Raw genomic sequence first — 19,046 nt, 5'->3', positions numbered from 1 at the left:
TTATACCAACCTGGTGGTGCTAGGGAAGTGGCCGTAGTTTTGGCTCCCTTTGGATGGAAGAATAAAAACATTTGGCTTGAATAGCTGAGTCCTTGAACTCATGGTTCTCATTATATTTCAGACAATACGTATGAACTTGAAACTAAACGATGTATCTAAAGTTGAGACTTTGCAATCAGGAAGACAGGAGCCCATATGTGCTGATGCAGAATTCCCTGAAACAATACTTACCTTTATTCCATTTGATGAATTCTGATATTCTTCTATTTTATTCTCTGTTCCTCCCTGTTCCAATAAAGGGAAGAAAAAAAAGTTGGCTATGACCCATTAAAATGATTTCACAACCCATTAATTGGTTGAGCCGAAGTTAAAAAAAAAAACAACACATCTAAACAACAGTTTTCACGGGTGGGTGTACGTGCTTGAAGGCAGGGACCATGAAGTCATGTTTTCCCATCAGAGGTGTTAGTAAGTGTAGCCATAATAAAACATAAACCGTTTAGTTAATTAGAATATTTACCATAATAAACGCCGTGGGATTGATTTCTTTATGAATAGTTCATTTTGTCTGCGAGGATGAAGTCATTGAATGTTTCCAGTCGGCCCCGACGAGACAACCCTTACAATACTTCTTGCTGATGCTAAATGCACTATTGAAACAGCATTTTGTCTGTGTGCCTTGGCTGGTAATGAGCACTGTTTTGTCATCGTTAGGGTTACCAGAACAGCTGTTGACACCCAAAGAATGCCTGAGAACACCCGTGAAGTAGCGAGAAAACAAGGAAAATTATAGTTTAACCCTTGTCTGTTCCATGTGATGCCAGATGCCAGGGGGACCCTCGTCAAACTATGGAAAGGAAAGTAATGTTCTTTTTGTGTTTTTTGGTATTCATTTCTCTTTGCCAGTTAGTAAACACTGCTCCAGATTTAGAGCATTTTATATTTTCCTCTTTAGAGCACATCTCACACTTGGAAACTGGCTCTGTTTAAAAAGAGAAAACAAACAAACAAAAAAAAACCTCCCAAAACAAGCCCCGAAAAAACAAATAAGCCCCCACAACATAATTCTTTCAACATCAGAGAAATCTGAATTCGCCTAACTAGTTTTATTTTTTAAAGTTACCCTTTTCAGGATGCGTAATTTCAGTCACATGTGATTTCCATTGTGGTGTGGTATTTACAAGCCCGAGTCTTGCTCTGTCTCTTTTCTGCCTTGTTGAGTTAGCTTCTCCTTGAAGAACACACCCTTAAGTGTCTCCTCGGCTGTATTGCTTCACCAAGAGTGTAAACAATTACGATATTACCTTTGGAAGTGAAGTCATGCGTCTTTCTTAATTGCTGAACGCTTGTAATTCTGAGGGGGCTGTGGTGTGTTTAAGTCTGTCTCATTCACACACTTGCTAACACAAGCGTGTAGTACACGAAACACGTGAATCTCGGGGTTCCTTATTTTCTACTAATTATGCATGGAATGTGCAGGGGCAGGAATGCCAAAGCAGGAGTCATGATGATGGATTTGGGAAGGACCTCAGGAATTAGCAAGTACGGAATACTTTCCAGCCAGGGAAGCTGAGTTCCAGGGGAGCTGGGGTTTCTTCTTCCTAACTTGCCTTCCTTTCCATCGTCATAGATGGCGGCCAGAATGATCTTTCTACAGTAAACGTGACACGCCTACACGTCCTCTGGCAGCCTTCCCTGCTTTTAGAATTTGTGATTTCTAGAGGTCAGACTCAAGGCCTTTGGGGATGCACTTTCTGCTTGTGTTGGTAGCTTCTCTTGCCAGTTACATCCACACTGCTCGCGATGCTCCAATTCCTGTTGTATATCTTAGTTTTATCTCTTTGACCACTGATTTGATCTCACTTAACAAACAAACAAGGGGTCTGATTCAGAGGCTTCAATTTTTTTTCCTTACGAACCCAGTGGCAATGATGTTTTACATCACGGACATATGAACTGCAAGTAATTGTCGTGAAACAGTATTTATTCTTTTTCTATGTGATGTGCTGAGCTTTGATATTAACTCTGCATTATATTTCTTTTTGAAAAATGCCATTTGTCACCAGCTAAATAAGATTTCATGTCCTTCTCTGTGCTGCCAACTTCCTACAAGGAGGTTGGAAGTGTTTGGGGAATGTTTTTGGCTGCACTGATTGGTGCACCAGGGGACCAGGGATGCCAGGCACCCTGTAGTGAGTGAGGCTTTCTTGAATAATGAAAAATTAACCGGCTCAACATGCCATCGCATCTCTGCTGGGAAACAGTGTCAGCCTAACGAGTGAGACAACAGATTAAAATAGCAGCTCTCAATAAAGTAACATCTGTCCTTTGCACCTGGGTACCACAGCCCTGCCTGTGGAACCTCTCTCCGGCTCCAGGTTCGGCTGACCGTCTTCTTGCCATGCCACACGTATCACAGCATTTACTTGCTGCTTTGTGACTGCTGCTGCTTCAGAACACCCTTAGGGTAAACTCTGTGTCTTGTCTTTATACACCAGGTACCTAGCACACAGCCGCAAACCTAACAGGTGCTCAGTAAAGACAGAATGAAGAGGCTTGGCTCAAGGTCCTGCAGGTGGATAGCAGAGGCTGGAAAAACCACACACACCAAGAAAAACACCAAAAAGGCATAAAAAACCCCAAAACTGCAGGTCGTTTGTCTCTCGAGCCAGTGCTGTGCATCACATTCTTTGGTTTTGGAAAGGGCTAGGAAAGAGGACCTCCAGCCACAGGATAAATTATTTTTTCCTGTGGGAGAAATGCGAAGAGGTAAAATCATATGTGTACTTATTTATAAAAGGCCAACACATGTATTGAGGTTTAATTCACATACAGTAAAATACATATTTTTTAATATACAGTTCTAAGAGTTTTTTTTTTTTTAATGGAGATACTGGTGATTGAACCCAGGACCTCACGGATGCTAAGCATGTGCTCTACCACTGAGCTATTTCCCTCCCCCCTCTAAGAGTTTGGATAAAAAATGTACAATCATGTAACCACCATCAAAATGAAGATGTAGACCATTTCTATGCAGCCAAAAAGTTCTCTTGCTTCCCTTCGTAGCCAGTCTTTCTCCCATGGCAGTATAGCTTTGCAGGTCTTTAATGGAAGAATGCTAAAAGGTCCCAAAGCAGAGATTTTAATCCATGAAAGTAGATGATCATAAAATGAATTAAACATTCTTCTCTGACTCACCTATGGCTCAAACTTTTTATTGTATTTTTACTATTTTTCAAGATTTGCCACAGGCATTTTCTCTAGCCTTCCTGTGTTGTTAGGAAGATTTCTAGGATGTTCAAGTACCTTAAATAGATAACAACTTTACAAGGTAGCTTTACTTCTCTGCAGTAATTAGCCTTTATTTTTAAGTGTCAGTACCGTTGTCCAGCTCTCCTCTTAAGGATTGCAAGGCTCAGAGAATCAAGTTTTGGATTCTTTCCCCTGGGAAGCCCTGAGCATTTGTGTTTGAAACACCAGAGAAGATGCCAGATAATGTGGAGACAATTTATCCCGTTGCCTAAAACAGTAGTAGAAATATTGCACCCGGCATCAGAAGGGTGTCCATCTAGCAGTGCTAAAGCACGTACAGTTAGAAAAAAATCTCTCTGGAGCAAAATCTAACTAAAATGGCATCCTTATGGTTTTGGCCCCATTTCTGCAGCATAAATAAAGAGCAGTGTCTTCACATACATGGAGTTGTTCTTAATTCTTTCCAACTGCAATCATGCATTTTAGAAAGGTTAAATTTAATTGAATCGTGCAATAATGTCTTAAGCAGTAATAGCAAATTAAGAATAGAGTGGACTGATGGATTTTAATTTATAAAAAGTAAAGGAAAAAAGAACTGTGAACATATCTCTTGATACAAAAGTTTCACCATCCTTGCACAGTGCCTTGCACCTGTGTGGATAAAGGGTGCTTTGTACATATTTGTTAAATAGATGACAGTATGTCTCCTTGTCTCTTGAAAAGGAAAATCCTTAATTAACCTCTTTTCCTTTTGGCTCAGTGGCTTCCAGATGCAAAGACGTCCCCATCCCATGATATATGGCCTGCTAAAAATATCATGGAGATAGATTAAATACTTAATGCTTTTATTAAAAGATATTTTCAGAGAATTCTTCTTTCCATTTTGCAGATGAAGCCTCTTAGATGTCAAGAGATAAGTATGTTCAGAACTGTAGGATTTCATATTTGTAAAATTATATACCACACACAGAAAGAGAATCTGTAATGACCTCCTTGAAGTATGACAGTGGTTATTTTGGAGTATTGATACTGTGGACGGTTTCCTCTGTATTTCAGTTCTTTAAAATCAGGGAACATCGGTTGCTTTGTTATTATAAAAGTGGGGAGAAAAAGAGATCACTTGCCCGAAGATACAGAATACCGTGAAAAAGGAAATTAAACTCTTCACAAGCTTTGACTAGAACTTTGGTGATATATATATGTCTACACTACTTGTGAACGAGAGAGTACTTCCCTTCCAACTGGTTCCACGGTGGCATTTTTCAAATTCAGCATTAGTTTTTTTGTCTTTGTTCATACCATAGACATCTGTTCGTTGGAGATGGGCCTGAAAATTTTTGGTGGATGACAAGACCCTGGAAGAGTCACTGGAATAGTATTAGTCCTTAATCATTATTAATCTGTGTCTGTTGAGTTTAAAGACATCACCAGCATTTTCTAGAGAACGTATTAGAGGACGCCGTGTTCTGTAGAACCTGGCTGTAATTTACTAATTTATCGACTGTTTGGAATGCCGGGTAATATTTGAGTTGTTATCAACATCATGGCAACAGCAGTGCAGTTTTATCTAACACACATAGGAGAATTTATTCAAATTTGGATCACATTGGGTCAATCACAGTATATTTAAAATTAAATAGTTCCATGGCCAAAGGCCCAGACGGGCAAGCACGCAGTGGCGGAGTCCACGGGGTACATGCTGGGCCGTCAGCAAACAGGTTAGGCTCGCTTTGGGAGCATTTTACAGGGATTTTAAAAGGTACCTTGTTGAAACATGATGTTCCTCTTCACTCTGTAGATCCTTTAGCGTTGGTGAATTTTATGACGGCCAAAAAAAAAAAAAAGATGATAGTTGAACCACTGGGGAGACTTAGCAGTTTCAATTAAACAATTGCACCCTTTCAATTTTAATTTTGAAATCAGTGACCGCTGGAGTTGGGGCGTTCCCCTTTATTTTCCTAGTAGCGGGGTGTGCTTTTGCATTTTCCATCTCTGTTGTAAAAATTGGGGGGTGGCACTGCATTGTGTAGGTGTGATATGCAGGTGTGGGTGTGTGCCCTGTTCCAGCTGTTGTCCCTTCAGAGACCTAACCATAGAGAAATCTGTTACAGAACCAGTATGCATAGAAAAGATGCATTCAGGCATTCCCCCCCTCCCCCCTGCTGAGTAAAAGCTCTGGATTCTGTCCCCTGCTTTGTCACTTAAGTGCTTGAAGTCACCGTGATCTTTTTGAAAATGGCTCTTGTCTTCCCGGTCCTTCTAAAAGTTTCCTATAAGAATGTAATTTATTTCTTCCTCCTTCCCTCTTTCTTTCCTTCCTTCCTTTTTTGACTGTCAACAACTGGGCCTCAACTTTTTTCTTTTAAAACAAAGTATTTCATCTCAAGTTGCTCCTCTATCTTGACATCTTCAACTCCTGCAGTTCTGGAGTTTCAAGTCCAGTTTTGCGGTGAGGAACACCTCTAGGGTCTAGGCTGTCTACACCATTTAGTATTTCTCTCGTGTAGGAGTGGATTCTTTTCTGGGAAGGAAGGCCACCATAGGCAGTGAGATTCTCGGGCTCTGGCTCTCAGTCCCCTGGATTCAGACAGCTTCCAGGAGCAGCAAGGAGGATAAGCTGACACCTGTTCCTTATTTAGCTTCTTCTCTGCGACTTGACATCTTCTGATCTTCACCACATTCTACAGGGCTTAGTTATTACTGCCTCCATTTTTGCAAATGGAGAAGCCAGGGCTCAGAAAAGATGAGCAGCTTGCCCCAGATCACACAGCTCGTGATGGTGAATCCACGCGTGAGCCTTGGTCTCCCAAGCTTGGTCCTACCAACCACGCCCAGCCAGCCCCATGTAAGGCCATCAGTTCTCTTGAAATTACCCTTCAGAGATATTTCTGAGTCAGTGGTGCTCTGACCTTGTGTGATGATTTTATTTTCTGTGTTATATTTATTTTCTTCATAGGAACCCAGGATAGCAGATCTCTGGGTTTAATTACTGATGTTCCTGGCAAGATTGTGTTGCTCATAATGAATGTCAAGGCAGTGACCCAGAGGTGTTCTCTTCGAGCTGAAAAATGTCTCTCCAGCTCTCTTTGACTTAGGTATTTTAATAATTTATATGGCTGATGAGCTCAATATACTTGTAATTATTGGCTTAGGGCTTCTGTTTGGGTGTTAACTCACTCCCAGCATCCTTGTCCAGCCTTAAGGTTCCCTTGCCTAAGTTGGTGATGTCAGGGCTGGAGTCTGCTGTTAAGGCTGCCTGTAGGTTGTTTATCACCATTAGCCCTCATTAGTTTAAATGAGTACCCACCCACCTTATATGCTGTAACCACATGTTTCCAGAGCTTCTCCGGAGATAACATCTTGCTGGTCCCCCCTCCCTTTCTTTCTTTTATTTTTATTTTTTCCTCTTCCTTATTCACAAATCTTTGGCAACTGAGGCCCAGAAAATAGGAAGGAAAACACCTAGAAACATAGAACTTCTCTTCGTCTTTGAAATTCAGAACAATTTGGAAGTGAGTGTTCGCTCTGAATCTGAAGCTTTGAAACAAAACCTCACCACGTGTTTAACACGTACTGGTTTGTAAATATGGAGTGCCACTAATTGCTTTTCTAGCTCACAGCAAAACTGCCTGTTATGTCTTGTTACTCTGAGGGGGAAAAAGTGAGTGATAGAGGTGTATGCATTTAAAAAAATTGGAATGCAGAGACGAGCACGGTGAAAATTCTCTCATAATTATGTGTCTTCCTGGTGGGGCAGTTAGTCAGTTCTTCTGTTGCTGCGAGACTCACCTGAATTCAGGTAGAGGGAACGGTATGCTGTACCTTCTTTTTAGAGTAATAAATTATGGTTGTCCTCCTTTCTGCTTTACTGGAATGTCTACAGAGCATCACAGTTGTGTGATATTTTACAGAATCACTGCTGACTCAAATTATCGTTTGCTTTTCAATGTGATTAAAAGTTTGCTGTTTTCTTAAGAGTGATTTTATTGGTTCAGGGCAAATGTGTTTCCAGGGGGAGTGACTCGAGTTTTATAATGGCAAACTAATATATAGTCTATAAGTTTTGTGTTATGGTAAATGTTTCAGAAACATGCTTTTTCCGTAAAATGAACCTCATGTGTTTTCATTTCAAGCCCCTCCATGAAAATTACAAAAAAAAAAAAAAAAAAAAGGGTGAATCACAGAAGTGTGTAATATCTGGTCAGGAAGCCCCCGGTCAATCAGTTCAACTCCCTCATTTTACAGGTGAGCAAACTGAGACCCTGGATTAAACAGTGCTCCTTCTGGCTCCTATTCTGGTGCAATTTCTCTAGTATCTTGCTCCGGGGTTTCTGAAAAACCAAGAGTTCCACCTCCCGTTCCCCAGGAATAACTTTAGGTAACTGAAGTAGTCTCCGAGACGGTGTTTAAAAATGATCATTCCTTGAGGAGTATATTAATCTTTCTATAAGTTATCCTTAGTAGCACTTAAGTTGTTTTCAATGATACACAATTTTGAAATGCACGTGAATCTCTATGGTCATAGGAGTCATCTCCAGAGAAATTTCAGGCTCTGAGAAATTTATATGAACTTTGTTTCCTCAATTGCTGAATTTATTTATAGTTCATTTTTTAAAAAATCATCTAGCAGAAGTGCTTTTCCTGAAATTCACTGATGATTGTGCCAAAGTCTTGGGGGCTGTCTTCCGCCTCCTCCTTTTTTTTTTTTTTTTTTTTTTTGTTAAATTTCCCTCCCTCTTTTTAACCTTGGTAGGATGGAAGGTTTGCTGTATGTCTGGACTACCACTGGAGTTAAAAAGCAGGATTCAAATGGCACTTCAGAAGGGCTCCAAGTTTGCAGTTAAGATCTTGGACTCTGGAGCTCACATTTCCTGTTACACCACTTGTGAGGTGGCCTCAGGGAGGTTATTTTGCCCCAGTAAGCCTCAGTTTCCTGATTTGTAAAGTGAGATTTGATGTGCAGTCTTATCACATGATCAGTATTCCCCGCATTTAACTGCTCCTGCTGGTGCTACTACAGTTAACGATTATTCCCAAGCCAGGACGTGTTCCAAACCTGACTTGGGACAGACTAGCAAGAAGGGATGCAAATTCCATTTCTAATTTTTTATTTTATTTTATTTTATTTTATTTTATTTTATTTTATTTTATTTTATTTTATTTTATTTTATTTATTTTATTTTAATAGAGGTACTGGGGGATTGAACCCAGGACCTCGTGCATGCTAAGCACACATTCTACCACTGAACTCTACCCCTGCTCCCTCATTTTTGAATTTTAGTGAGAGGAAAGATGGGAGAAGGGACTCATCTTCTTTAGAGGAAATTTTTACCCAGCCGAAGTAGTGAACAGCGTTAGTGTTGCCAGCTGGTTTTTGTGTGCTTGATTTCTCGTCCACCTCCTCAGACCAGTATGTCTCATCTAGTCATGGGAAGGTCACAGGTGTGCATTTTCCTGGTGGTTTCTAAAAAGGAGAGGCCTGCTGGCTGAGCCACAGAATTTACCACCAGAGAAGAGGCAGAGGCACCTGAGTGAGGCAATCGACCCAGTGCACGCTGGGACTGTCCCTTCACCTGGGAGGCTGCCTGAACCTGTCTCTCACAGGTAGCATGGAGTATGGAAGGAGGAGGCCAATTCAAAAGGCAGCTGCCAGGGAAGAAGGAAATGTTAATAAAGTATTTTTTCAGCTGTTGGAACTAGTTAATTGTCGAGTTGAATCGTCGGGTCAGTACCCTCCTCTCTGCTGCCTCTTTAAGGAAAAACTGGAAATGGACCACATACCTGTCATGTATGCACTTGTCTGTAGCCTGCATCTGTTCATTTCTAAAAATGAAATCTACTTGCAGCTATTACCTGGAGGACTTTTATAGGTTTTGCAGAAAATACGACTGGGGCACAGTTAGGACCTGCTTTATTGTCGCTGACAGTGGCTTAAGAAGCCACCCATCCCTGCAAATTTCTTTTTATCGAGTACTGGGTATCCATTTGTTATTTTTATCAGGAACTTCGAATACCAGAGGCACTGAAAAGCCGCACTGGCTCCCTCACTGTAGGTAGTTCAAGACTTTTTTCCCAAGAATACTTAAAGGGCAAAAACCCAGGGTCCGGGTACATTATAAATTATGAGACATAACCATGTCTCATAATTTATAATAAAAGATTCAACTTTTTTGCTTTCTGAGCATTGCCTCCTGAAGCTAAATTATGACTATTCCTATGTCTGTCTTCTATGCCCATTTTTCTTGCTTTACAAAATTTCAACGCCTAATTAGTTTTCTGTTGAATTAAGTGCTTTAAGTTAACAATCTTCTTAACTTTATGTTTTCCAGGGATATCAGTATGAACAACATTACTCACTTACCAGAAGACGCTTTTAAGAACTTCCCTTTTCTAGAGGAGCTGTAAGTATTCGTTTGAGAAATGTCTGTGTGTGTGTTTCTTCCGTTCTCGTTGGATGCTCTCACAGCAGAGAGAGTCTATTGTTTCTAAGGGGGCACTCAGATGGCTTGGTTCTGTGGCCCTTGTGCAGAGGGAATCATGCTTTTAGAGGGGAAACAAACTCGATCTTTTCAGAAGTGTGATTGCTGAAGTTATTTTTGAAAGCCAGAACTAAAAATGTTACTTCCATAGGACTTTTTTTGCCACAATTGTTATGACCATGAATGCTGCAGTGACAGAGGTTAATTACAGTGTTATTCCGCGATAACAAGGCTGCTGTGTAATTACGCTGGTTGCCATAGGATTTGCTGTGTGGGTAACACAACCGTACAGAATAATCCAAGGCATTGCAGGGTCCTGACAACGTCAGCGTGATCGAGCAGAAAACTGTCTCCTTGGACATTTGCAGGTGATCTTTAGAGATGGGGTGAGGATGTGGAACATCTTCCGGGTCTCACCTTTAACTTTAAGCGTGTTTCTGAACTTGTCAGCGCCATCTCACATTTCCAATTTAACAGTTTGCATGGTGGAGAATTTCTTTCCACCTGTTGTGACCTCCATTAAAAAAAAAAAAATTATTTATTTATTTTGTGGGGGAGGAGGTAATTAGGTTTATTCATTGATTTATTTAATGGAGGGACTGGGGATTGAACTCAGTAACCTCCATTTTGGTTTGCTCTCCATACTTATTTGAAGTTCATAATCAAAATAAGCCCTTTTATATTTTAAAGGAATCGGGAACAATGTGTTTTAAGAACCCAGGTGAAAAATAAAATAAAATCAGAGTTGAAGCGAGTTAAATGTAGGCTTTTAAAAATGGCTAAGTGAATGGGTTATGTAAGATGTGGAGGCAGGAAGGTGACAGTCTGATGGTTAGAACATCAAAGAGACATAGCCCTGGAGGAATCTAAATTCATATTACAGATTGTGCCCTACAGCCAGCTGTGGAGTATTAATTAGATCCAAGTCAGTGACGGTCTCCCAGCTCAGCTCAGCCCCTCCCCGCGTGTGGGGAACAGGCATCAAGTATAGGACACGCAGGTTGTGCCTCCCTGCTTCCGACAGCCCTGAAACAGCAGTTAAGGATTTAATGAAGTTAAGGGGACATTTTCCTTCCCACACTACTTAGTTGAACATAATGTTCCCACAGCCAAAATGGGACGGAGATCATTTGCCACTTCCAAGCTTGTGAACTGGGTCAAGTTACTTAACCTCCCTCTGTTTGGTTTCTTTGTCTATAAGGTACTGATAACAACAGAAACCTCTCTCATAGGATGCTGGTGAAGGCAGAATGAATTAAAATAGATGTTAAGTACTTAAGGCAGTGCATGAAACAGAGTCAGTGTTATGTAAATGCAAGCTAGTATTTATTTCATGATTTTAAAAGTGCCTAAGAGGGAGGAGGGAAAAAAAAAGGCAGCAGCCCATATACCAAATGCTGTCTCTGGACACCAGGGTTAAGTGTATGTTTTATTTTATTTTTGCCAATTTTTTTCTATAGTGAACATTCATTATTTTGTAAGACATAGTTATTAATTTCTAATTAAATTTTTTAAATTGGATGAGAAGGGAGTGAACTAGGTATTTGAAGCCCCCTACCTCCCACCCTCCCAAGTCAAGCTCTCAGATGCTTTACCTATTTCTTTTTAATTCACATGCAGTTTTAGCCTTAAGGATTAGTCTCCCTTTACAGAAGTAATTATACAATGAAAGGACATTAATGAGTGGTGATTCAGTCACTGTATAACCGTTGGGGATGTGAGCCGTACCCCCACCACCCTTCCTCCGGTGGGAAATGGAGACGCTGTCCTTACTCCGGGTGGGCCAATGTGTGCAGACCACCTTTGTCCACGCCTTTGATTCCCAGCCAGCTTCACTCAGAGGGATTTGGTAGTGAGCTCCAGGATGCGGAGTCCTCCCTGGTTAATCTCTGCTTTGTGAAGTTCGCATCTTGGATTTCTGAAAATCTCAAATGACCAAGCATATGTCAAGCTCCTGAATTCTGTCAAGCGAGAATTTTAATTGGAACCAAATTGGATTTGACTGCCAGTCCTTTCTAGCGAGGTCGCATTCTGTCCGTATTTGGCATCTCACAGTGAGGAAGCCCATCAAATCAAGTCAGTCCAGCTCCTCCAAATACCGTATGGGATTTCAAAAATGAATTCAGTCAGGAGCGCTGATGGCTGATTTTAAAGAATCTTTCAAAACAGTCTTTAATACGCTAGGAATACTTAAGGCATTCAAGGGAATTTCTTTTCCATGTTAATATAATAAGCAGAATAAAAATCCCATGTTTTTTCTTTATAAAACACCATGGTTGATTTTGACATTCCAGAATGATGCTGCCATGAGTATTGTAATATTTCATAAACAGCATCACCATTTGTCCAGAAGTCATCTGGAAGTCATTTAAGAGTGAGTGTGGAGCTGAAGTACCCTGAACAGAAATGAGGGATTTACTGAGAGTTTTTTTTTTCCCCATGATCATTAATGTGGTGCACTTTATAAGATGTGAGTGGTTTGGCTGAATTTTATACAATAATCCGGAATGCTCAGAGTATTGAGTGGAATCACTTCCCAAGTAAGGTTAGGAAGTGTTTATAGATGCTTTCTTTGCACATTCACTTATTCTTTCGACAAGCACTGAATCCTGCTCTCTGCTAGGTCCTGTGGTGGGTGCCAGGGACACAGAGGCAAGTAAGTATGGTCTTTGTCCTTGGAGCTGACTGTCTGGAGCTGTGCTGTCCAATAGCATAGCCACTTGCCACAGGTGGTTATTTAAATCTAGATTTACAACAATTAAGTGAAATAAAATTTAAATCTCCAGTTCTTTCATTGAACTAGCCATCTTTCAAGTGCTCAGTAACCACCTGTGGTGAGTGGCTGTTGTCATGGATAGTATAGATATGGAAAGCTTCCACGTCTGTAGAAAGTTCGGTTGGACAGCATCAGTCCAGAGGAAGAGATGAACCCAACACTCAGTGCAGCATGGTAAGGACTGCTGATGAAGTGTGTGCAGGGTCAGTGGAAGCCTAAAGTAACCCATTGCCTTGAGACTGGAGGACTTGGGAAAGCCTTTGCTGAATAACTTCAGCTGAGTCTTGAAGGACACGCGGGAATTAGCCAGATGAGGTTAGGTGGTAAAGGTGCTCCAGGAAGACCCTTATAGCATGTGCAAAGGCACAGAGGTAGACATTTCAGAAGCGTTAGCATTCAGGAAGTTGTTAGCTATTCCAACTGAAATACAGAGAAATTTGAGCTATTGAAAGCTAGAGAAATCTTAGGAGATGGGGCCAGATCACTGAGGGACTTTTTAAGCTAAGGAGTTTAGACTTTATCCTGAAGGAGCTGAATTGGCTGTGAGTGTGAGTGAAGGGAGGTGACTAGGATTTTTGTCCTAAAAGACTAGAGGCCATTCACTGATTCCCCCCCAACACACACTTTTTCTCTGGGAATCCAAAAACATAGGATCTGGCCCTCAATTCAATAGAAAAAAAATGTTCAAAATCTTGGGACAGTCTCTTGATTTTTCACCCTTCAGTTTCCTCCTCTTTAAAATGGGACTTCACAGTAGTACTGTAAAGGGAAAAGGCAATTACTTATGTAAAAGTGCTTCATGACCATAAAGTGCTCCATCCACACGAGTCACGTAAATGTCACTCAATCCTCTCGCACACTGCAGTCTTGAGGTATTAGGGGAAGAGGTGGTTTTGCTTGAGATGGGAATTGGAGTGGGCCAATACAGGTTTCTGTGAGTGATGTGAAAGGAAAGGCAGAATTTTTGGAAGATGTGAATTTAGCATCCACAGGGTCTATTGTCTGCTGTGATGCTGCCACAACTATTTTCGGCTCTCCCTGAGACCTGTCAGGGCGCTGGGAGCCATGCAGGGAATGGCTGAAATGTGGAGTTGTGAAATTGATTTAATTAGAAACAGCAGAAGGAACGTCCAACTCCTTTTCCATAGGCCACCAGTGAAGAATCCATGGATGTTGCTTTGAGCTTCGATATTGCAACAGCAGTGGAAACCGTTGCCAGCTCTGGCACTTATACAATGATTGTTTAATACATACTGCAAGACTAGGATAATTCCTTCCATTTCAAAATGTACTTTGACTTGGGAGTGCATAACAATGCTAAAGTGACAATTAGGTCTCTGAGTGCTTTTTTTTTTTTGGTCTGTAGGACAATTAATTCTAAGTGGAGGCCTTACTTTACAAAAGAAGGTTAGTAAATAATTTGAACAGGGAGATTTCAAATCAGATTTCAAATCAGATAGAAACAGAGTGCATCAAAATTAAAAACTTTAAATAATTTGGCCAATACTTATATATAAAACTATATATACACACACACATATACATGCACACGTAAGTATATAAATTCAGACTTACAAAATGTTGCAAACGTAAAGAATTTTTACATGTACCGTACACTCAGATTCCCCAAATGTTAATGTACTCTGCATACATACACACACAGGTACCCATACTCACAATATAAAATGTGAAATGTATGTACATTGTTTTTCTGATCCATTTGAAAGTAAGTTGCAGTCATAATGCCTCTTTACCTTAAATAGCACCTTGGTTATTCCAAAAACACAAGGATATTTGCTTAAATAATTGCAACATAGTTGTCAAACTTAGAAAACTGGCATTGGTATGTATGATCTGATCTGTGATTCTTAGTCAAAAGTAATAGCTGTTCCCCTAGTATTCTTTATAGTGAAAGAAACCAATTTCTGGTTCAGGATACAATCTAAAATCACAAGGTGCTCCTGATGGTGTGTGTTGATAATTCATTTTAAATTTCTGAAACCGATTTTTGTGGCCTCTGTCTGAGTTACTGCACATGATTAAAAATCTTCAAAGTCTGCCCTTGGTAAATGATTTTAGGGTTCTGTAGAATTAATAATGGCAGCCCACATTTATCAAGAGCTTGTTATGTGCTAAAAACTTAGTATGCACTGTCTGATTTAATGCTTGCAAGACTCCAATGCCTAGAATGTAAACAGAATTTATTATCACCCTAATTTATAGATGAGGACATGGGGGCTTTAGAGAGGTGAAAAACTCACTGTGGTCATACAGTGACTAGCGGAGCCAGGATTTGAATCCACATTGATCTGATTCAAGTCTTTCCTCTTAATTTCTGAGCAATGATACTATCTTGAGAGGCACAGAATTGGAGGGAAGTTAAGAGGACATCTGTTGACCCTCGTCTGCAATTCTAAGTCTGTCCACAGCTAATGCTCAAAGGTGGTTGGTTACTCAGCCTTTCCCTAAGTAAGTTCATTGGACGAAAAGCTTGTTAGCAAGGGGTTCTTCCTAGAATGAGGTTTTCTTGTCCAGTCGTGCCATTTTATAGAGGAGAATATGAAGGCCCAGCATAGGTGAGCAGCGTGCTCCACGCCCCACAGCGAGCCTGCATCCGAGCTAGAATCAGACCTGCGTAGTTCAGTGGTGTGTCCATGACATCCCGTCAGCTTCCATGTCTCTGCGATGCATATACGTCATCTCAGTCTTGCAGGTTGTTTGCAGCTGTAGAAAGCAACTGACTATTGCTCTCTTCCAGCACTTGCAAGGAATTTCCAAACTAATGTTTGACTTGCTTAGCACTCCCTTGATGAAGGCTTCTCACGTAAACTTCATCAACTGCAGTAAATCCCTCCCCCAAACTGAAAGAGCTCCTCAGTTGCTCCAGTGGTATTTGACACTTAAAAATCTTGTATTCTTGGAAGCGTTCTCTTGTCCCACTTCATGTGTTTGAGTAGGACGACTTGGTAGCCAAGCTCATGGCACTTGCTGTTGGGAAGTACAGAGTGATCTCACAGAGGAGTATTGATGTTCTGATTCATACCATTTGCTGTGTATCATTTGGGGAGCTTTGAGATTAGGGAATGAGGGTGAAAAGAGAGGTGGGAGGGACCTTGTACTAATTGGACCTACTATGTACCGGATAGGCCCTACCAGAATATTGTTTTAACTCATGCAACTCTGTGAGCTATGTTTATTCCCATTGTGCTGATGAGGAAGGAGGCTGAGTTTTTCCTCAGAGAGGTTAAGTAACTTTCCCAAGATCACACAGCACGTTAGTAAAGGACCTGGTTTCAGTCCCACGTCTGACTATGCCCTTGTCTATGTGGAAAGGATGAGGAAAGACTTATTAGGCAATTCATTGATTCAATAAACTTTTGTTAGGTAAAGCACTGTATGCAGTGTTGAATTAAACTGGGATGCTTGCCTTCAAGAGAGACAGTGGTATAGTAGAGCTATGGGAATTCAAAGGAGAAGGGAAATACCTTCCCGCAAAGAAGATTAAGGAAGGCTTCATCACAGAGTCGGCATTTCTGGAGAGCCGTGAGGGATGGTCAGAGTTATTCCCGAAGGGATGTGGGAAAAGCAGGATGAGCAAAGCTGTGGAGACAGAATGGGGTAGGTAGGAGGAATGCTTTGGTGTTTGGTTTGGTTTTAGGACTGAATTCTTGAAAGGACATTACAGGAAAGAAACCTTGAAAGGAGTTCGGGGCCAGGCTGAGGACCTTTCTTGGCCGACTAATGGAGGAGTGTCAACTTCTGAGTGGCTATTGAAGTTTCTTGAGCTAGGGAATGACTTGATCAGATGTGACCTTCTGTCAGTGTAATCACCTAGCAGAGGGCAGGATGCTTGGGACTGAGCGGGTGCAAGGAGACAAACGAGGACGATAATGGCAAAGTCCAGGTGAGGATTGGGAGAATCGGAACAAGGGTGGCTGAGAAGCGGGGAGAGGGAGGAGGAAACTATGCAAAAGCGACTGTGGGAATAGAAGGGTGTCTCAGCTGGGATGAGGGCGGTGCGGTGGGTAACACTTCATTTTAAGATTACCAGGAGTCCGGTGGTGCTTTGGCAAAATTAAAGACTACTAAATTAAAGAAAGAGAAATTGTTTCAGAAGAGAAGCTATTGCAAGCCATTTTGAACATACATATTGAATTTAGGTGAGAGATGGATCAGGGCATCTGGAAATACAGGTGTGGAGTCCCAGACTAGATGTTCATGGATGGAGATGGTAGAAGAGAGTTTCATGGGTATGGATTTTAGAGTCCTTTCTTTTGAGGGGATTATTGGAAACATTAGGTTGGAAGAGCTTGCCAAGGGAAAGAGGGTAGACGGAAAGACAGCTCGTTGGGAAACACTCGAATCAGGGTGTGGGAAGGAGACCAAGTGGAGGAGGAGCAGGAGAACTAGGGCAGGACTGTGCCCCGGGACCTGTGGGAGGGGAGGCTTTTCACAAGAAAGGAGTAATCAGCATGGCTATGCTAGAAAGTTGCCTGTAGCCAGATAATGTGAAAAGGTCCTAAATTTAAGTGGTTGTGTGTGTGTTACGGGGGGTGGGCTTTAAAGAATCATTTCTACTGAGGGTTGTAAAGAGTGACTTTGGAGTAAAGAAGTTCATCACAAAGCAGACATTTGGGGACTGCTAGGAGATAGTTCTGGTTTAGGGAGAGTAGATAAAGTTTAGAATATATACTGTATCAAAGAAACCCACCTGAGGCATAAAAGAGGATTTATTATTTCACGTAGAACTAGGAAGATCAGAGGTAGAGTTGACTTCAGATGGTCTTGGATCTCAGGGTTTCAGAGTTATGCGAGTTTTCTCATGCTTGCCATTTCTCTTCGGCTTCAGTTGTCTCTGCTTTTATGTTTTGGCTTTGTTCTTTCCTGTTGCAAGCAGCCTGTCTCCATGTAGGGGGAAATATAACCTTCCAGCAGCCCAACGGACGTCTTTGCATCTTGAGATTCAAGATGGACATCGAAAGTCTTCCTTGCTGCCTTCAGCAGAAAATTCCCAGTAGGACTCTGGTTGGCCAGACTGGCCTCATGTGCCTGTCCTTGAGCTAGTCACTTGACTGTTCTGGTTGGTATGGTCCAACCTGGGTCCTGGACTCACCCCAGCTAGGACTACCTGGAGCAGAGAAGGAGTCCCCCAAAGGAAACAGAAGGGTTGGAAAACATGCCCAAGAGAAAGAAACCATAGTTATGACAGCCCACTGGAATCTAGTGAGTAGACACACTGTGGGCAATGTTTGTTTCCTTGGGTCAACCTGAAATGAACAAGGGATCACTGAAGAATAGGAAGGTTAAAGCTCAAATAATTTAGGTTTACAGTGGAACCAGCAGGCTCCTAAGTGCTTAGCAGCTTCGAAGTAGAGGCAATAAGACATGTGATAGACTCAGAACTTGGGTAAAGTCAGTGTTTCATAAGCAACTAGGGAAAATCCAGTGGGAGAATCAGCAGTTCATTGTTAAAGTGTCTGACATTGAGTTCAGAAAGTGTAGAGAGGCAAATGAACCCACAGTTTGCTGGCTCACGTATCCATGGTCATCAAAGCTAATTATTTGTTCTTTGACTAAAAGGAGTACTGACTTCAAGTGAGTGAAAATGTATTTAATAGTCTACCAGCACGATCGAATTTTCCAGTGAGGAAAAGTCATTTCTTTCATGTATTGTCCACTCTTAGTCAAGCCATGCTTGTTTGACACAATTTTATATGCTTTAGTGGAACTTTTAACTCAGGATTTGTTCATCGTTTTCCCCTGTTGGACTTTATAGATACATCAAAGAAGGTTATGTTAGAGATGTTAGAAATATTTGTATCATTGACGCACTCGGTTTTGTAAGTAAATGATCCTAAAATCAATGAATACTCAATTTAAAAAATCTGGATGCGTAAAAAGATAAGGAGAAGAGAGGAAAAATAATCACCCATCATCTTACCACTGAACGATACCCATGGTTAATATTTTGTTGTATATACTTCCAGACTTTTGGTAGATGTGTACAATTTCTTTTCTCAGCCTGGTTGGTTAAGACCAATCAGAATTTACTCATGGAGCTGAGTCATATTTGAATAAATCCAGGCTCTGCCAGGAAGGAGGGAATGAGTGTTTGGCAGACAACCAGCAGTATGTGCCATGGTTCCTCTGCATACTATGCACATCTCGCTCGTTTTATCCGGTCCGTTTTGAGCCCTTACGGCCCTAGGGAGCCTTCCCTGGTCTTTCTTTTCCCATTTGCTCTTGCCCTTTCTCTGCTGCTCACCCCTTAGTGCTGGGCTGAGGGCCTTGTTATTCTGTGCTCTGCATATGTCAGGATGCACCTGTCTCTTCAGCTCCACTGACTTTCCTCTAAAGGTAGGGCCTTTTGTCACCCTTCTCTCCTGTGTGACCTTTGCTGACAGTGACCATGTTTTTGACCTTGACACTGAGGGAGGGGCTAAGACAAAGGATTTCTTCTTATTTTGAGTTTATTGATGTAATAAATCTTATCAGCCTATGTAAAAATTAAATTCCACTGAAGTTTTATGTTTAATGAA

General features: G+C 41.3%; 1 protein-coding gene across 1 annotated transcript in view; it reads left to right on the top strand.

Moving 5' to 3' along the window:
• The window catches only part of LGR4 (leucine rich repeat containing G protein-coupled receptor 4), a 93,069-nt gene that overhangs the window by 39,454 nt on the left and 34,569 nt on the right, over positions 1-19,046 (top strand). The window contains exon 2 of the mRNA XM_032488383.1: positions 9,582-9,653. Coding sequence (XP_032344274.1) covers positions 9,582-9,653 — 72 coding nt within the window. The remainder of the gene's footprint in view (positions 1-9,581; positions 9,654-19,046) is intronic.

This window comes from Camelus ferus, chromosome 10 (genome assembly GCF_009834535.1).
Source record: "Camelus ferus isolate YT-003-E chromosome 10, BCGSAC_Cfer_1.0, whole genome shotgun sequence".
NCBI classification, from domain to species: Eukaryota; Metazoa; Chordata; class Mammalia; order Artiodactyla; family Camelidae; genus Camelus; species Camelus ferus.
Note: the sequence above shows the minus strand (reverse complement) of the source record. Positions and strands in the feature narration are given on the sequence as shown.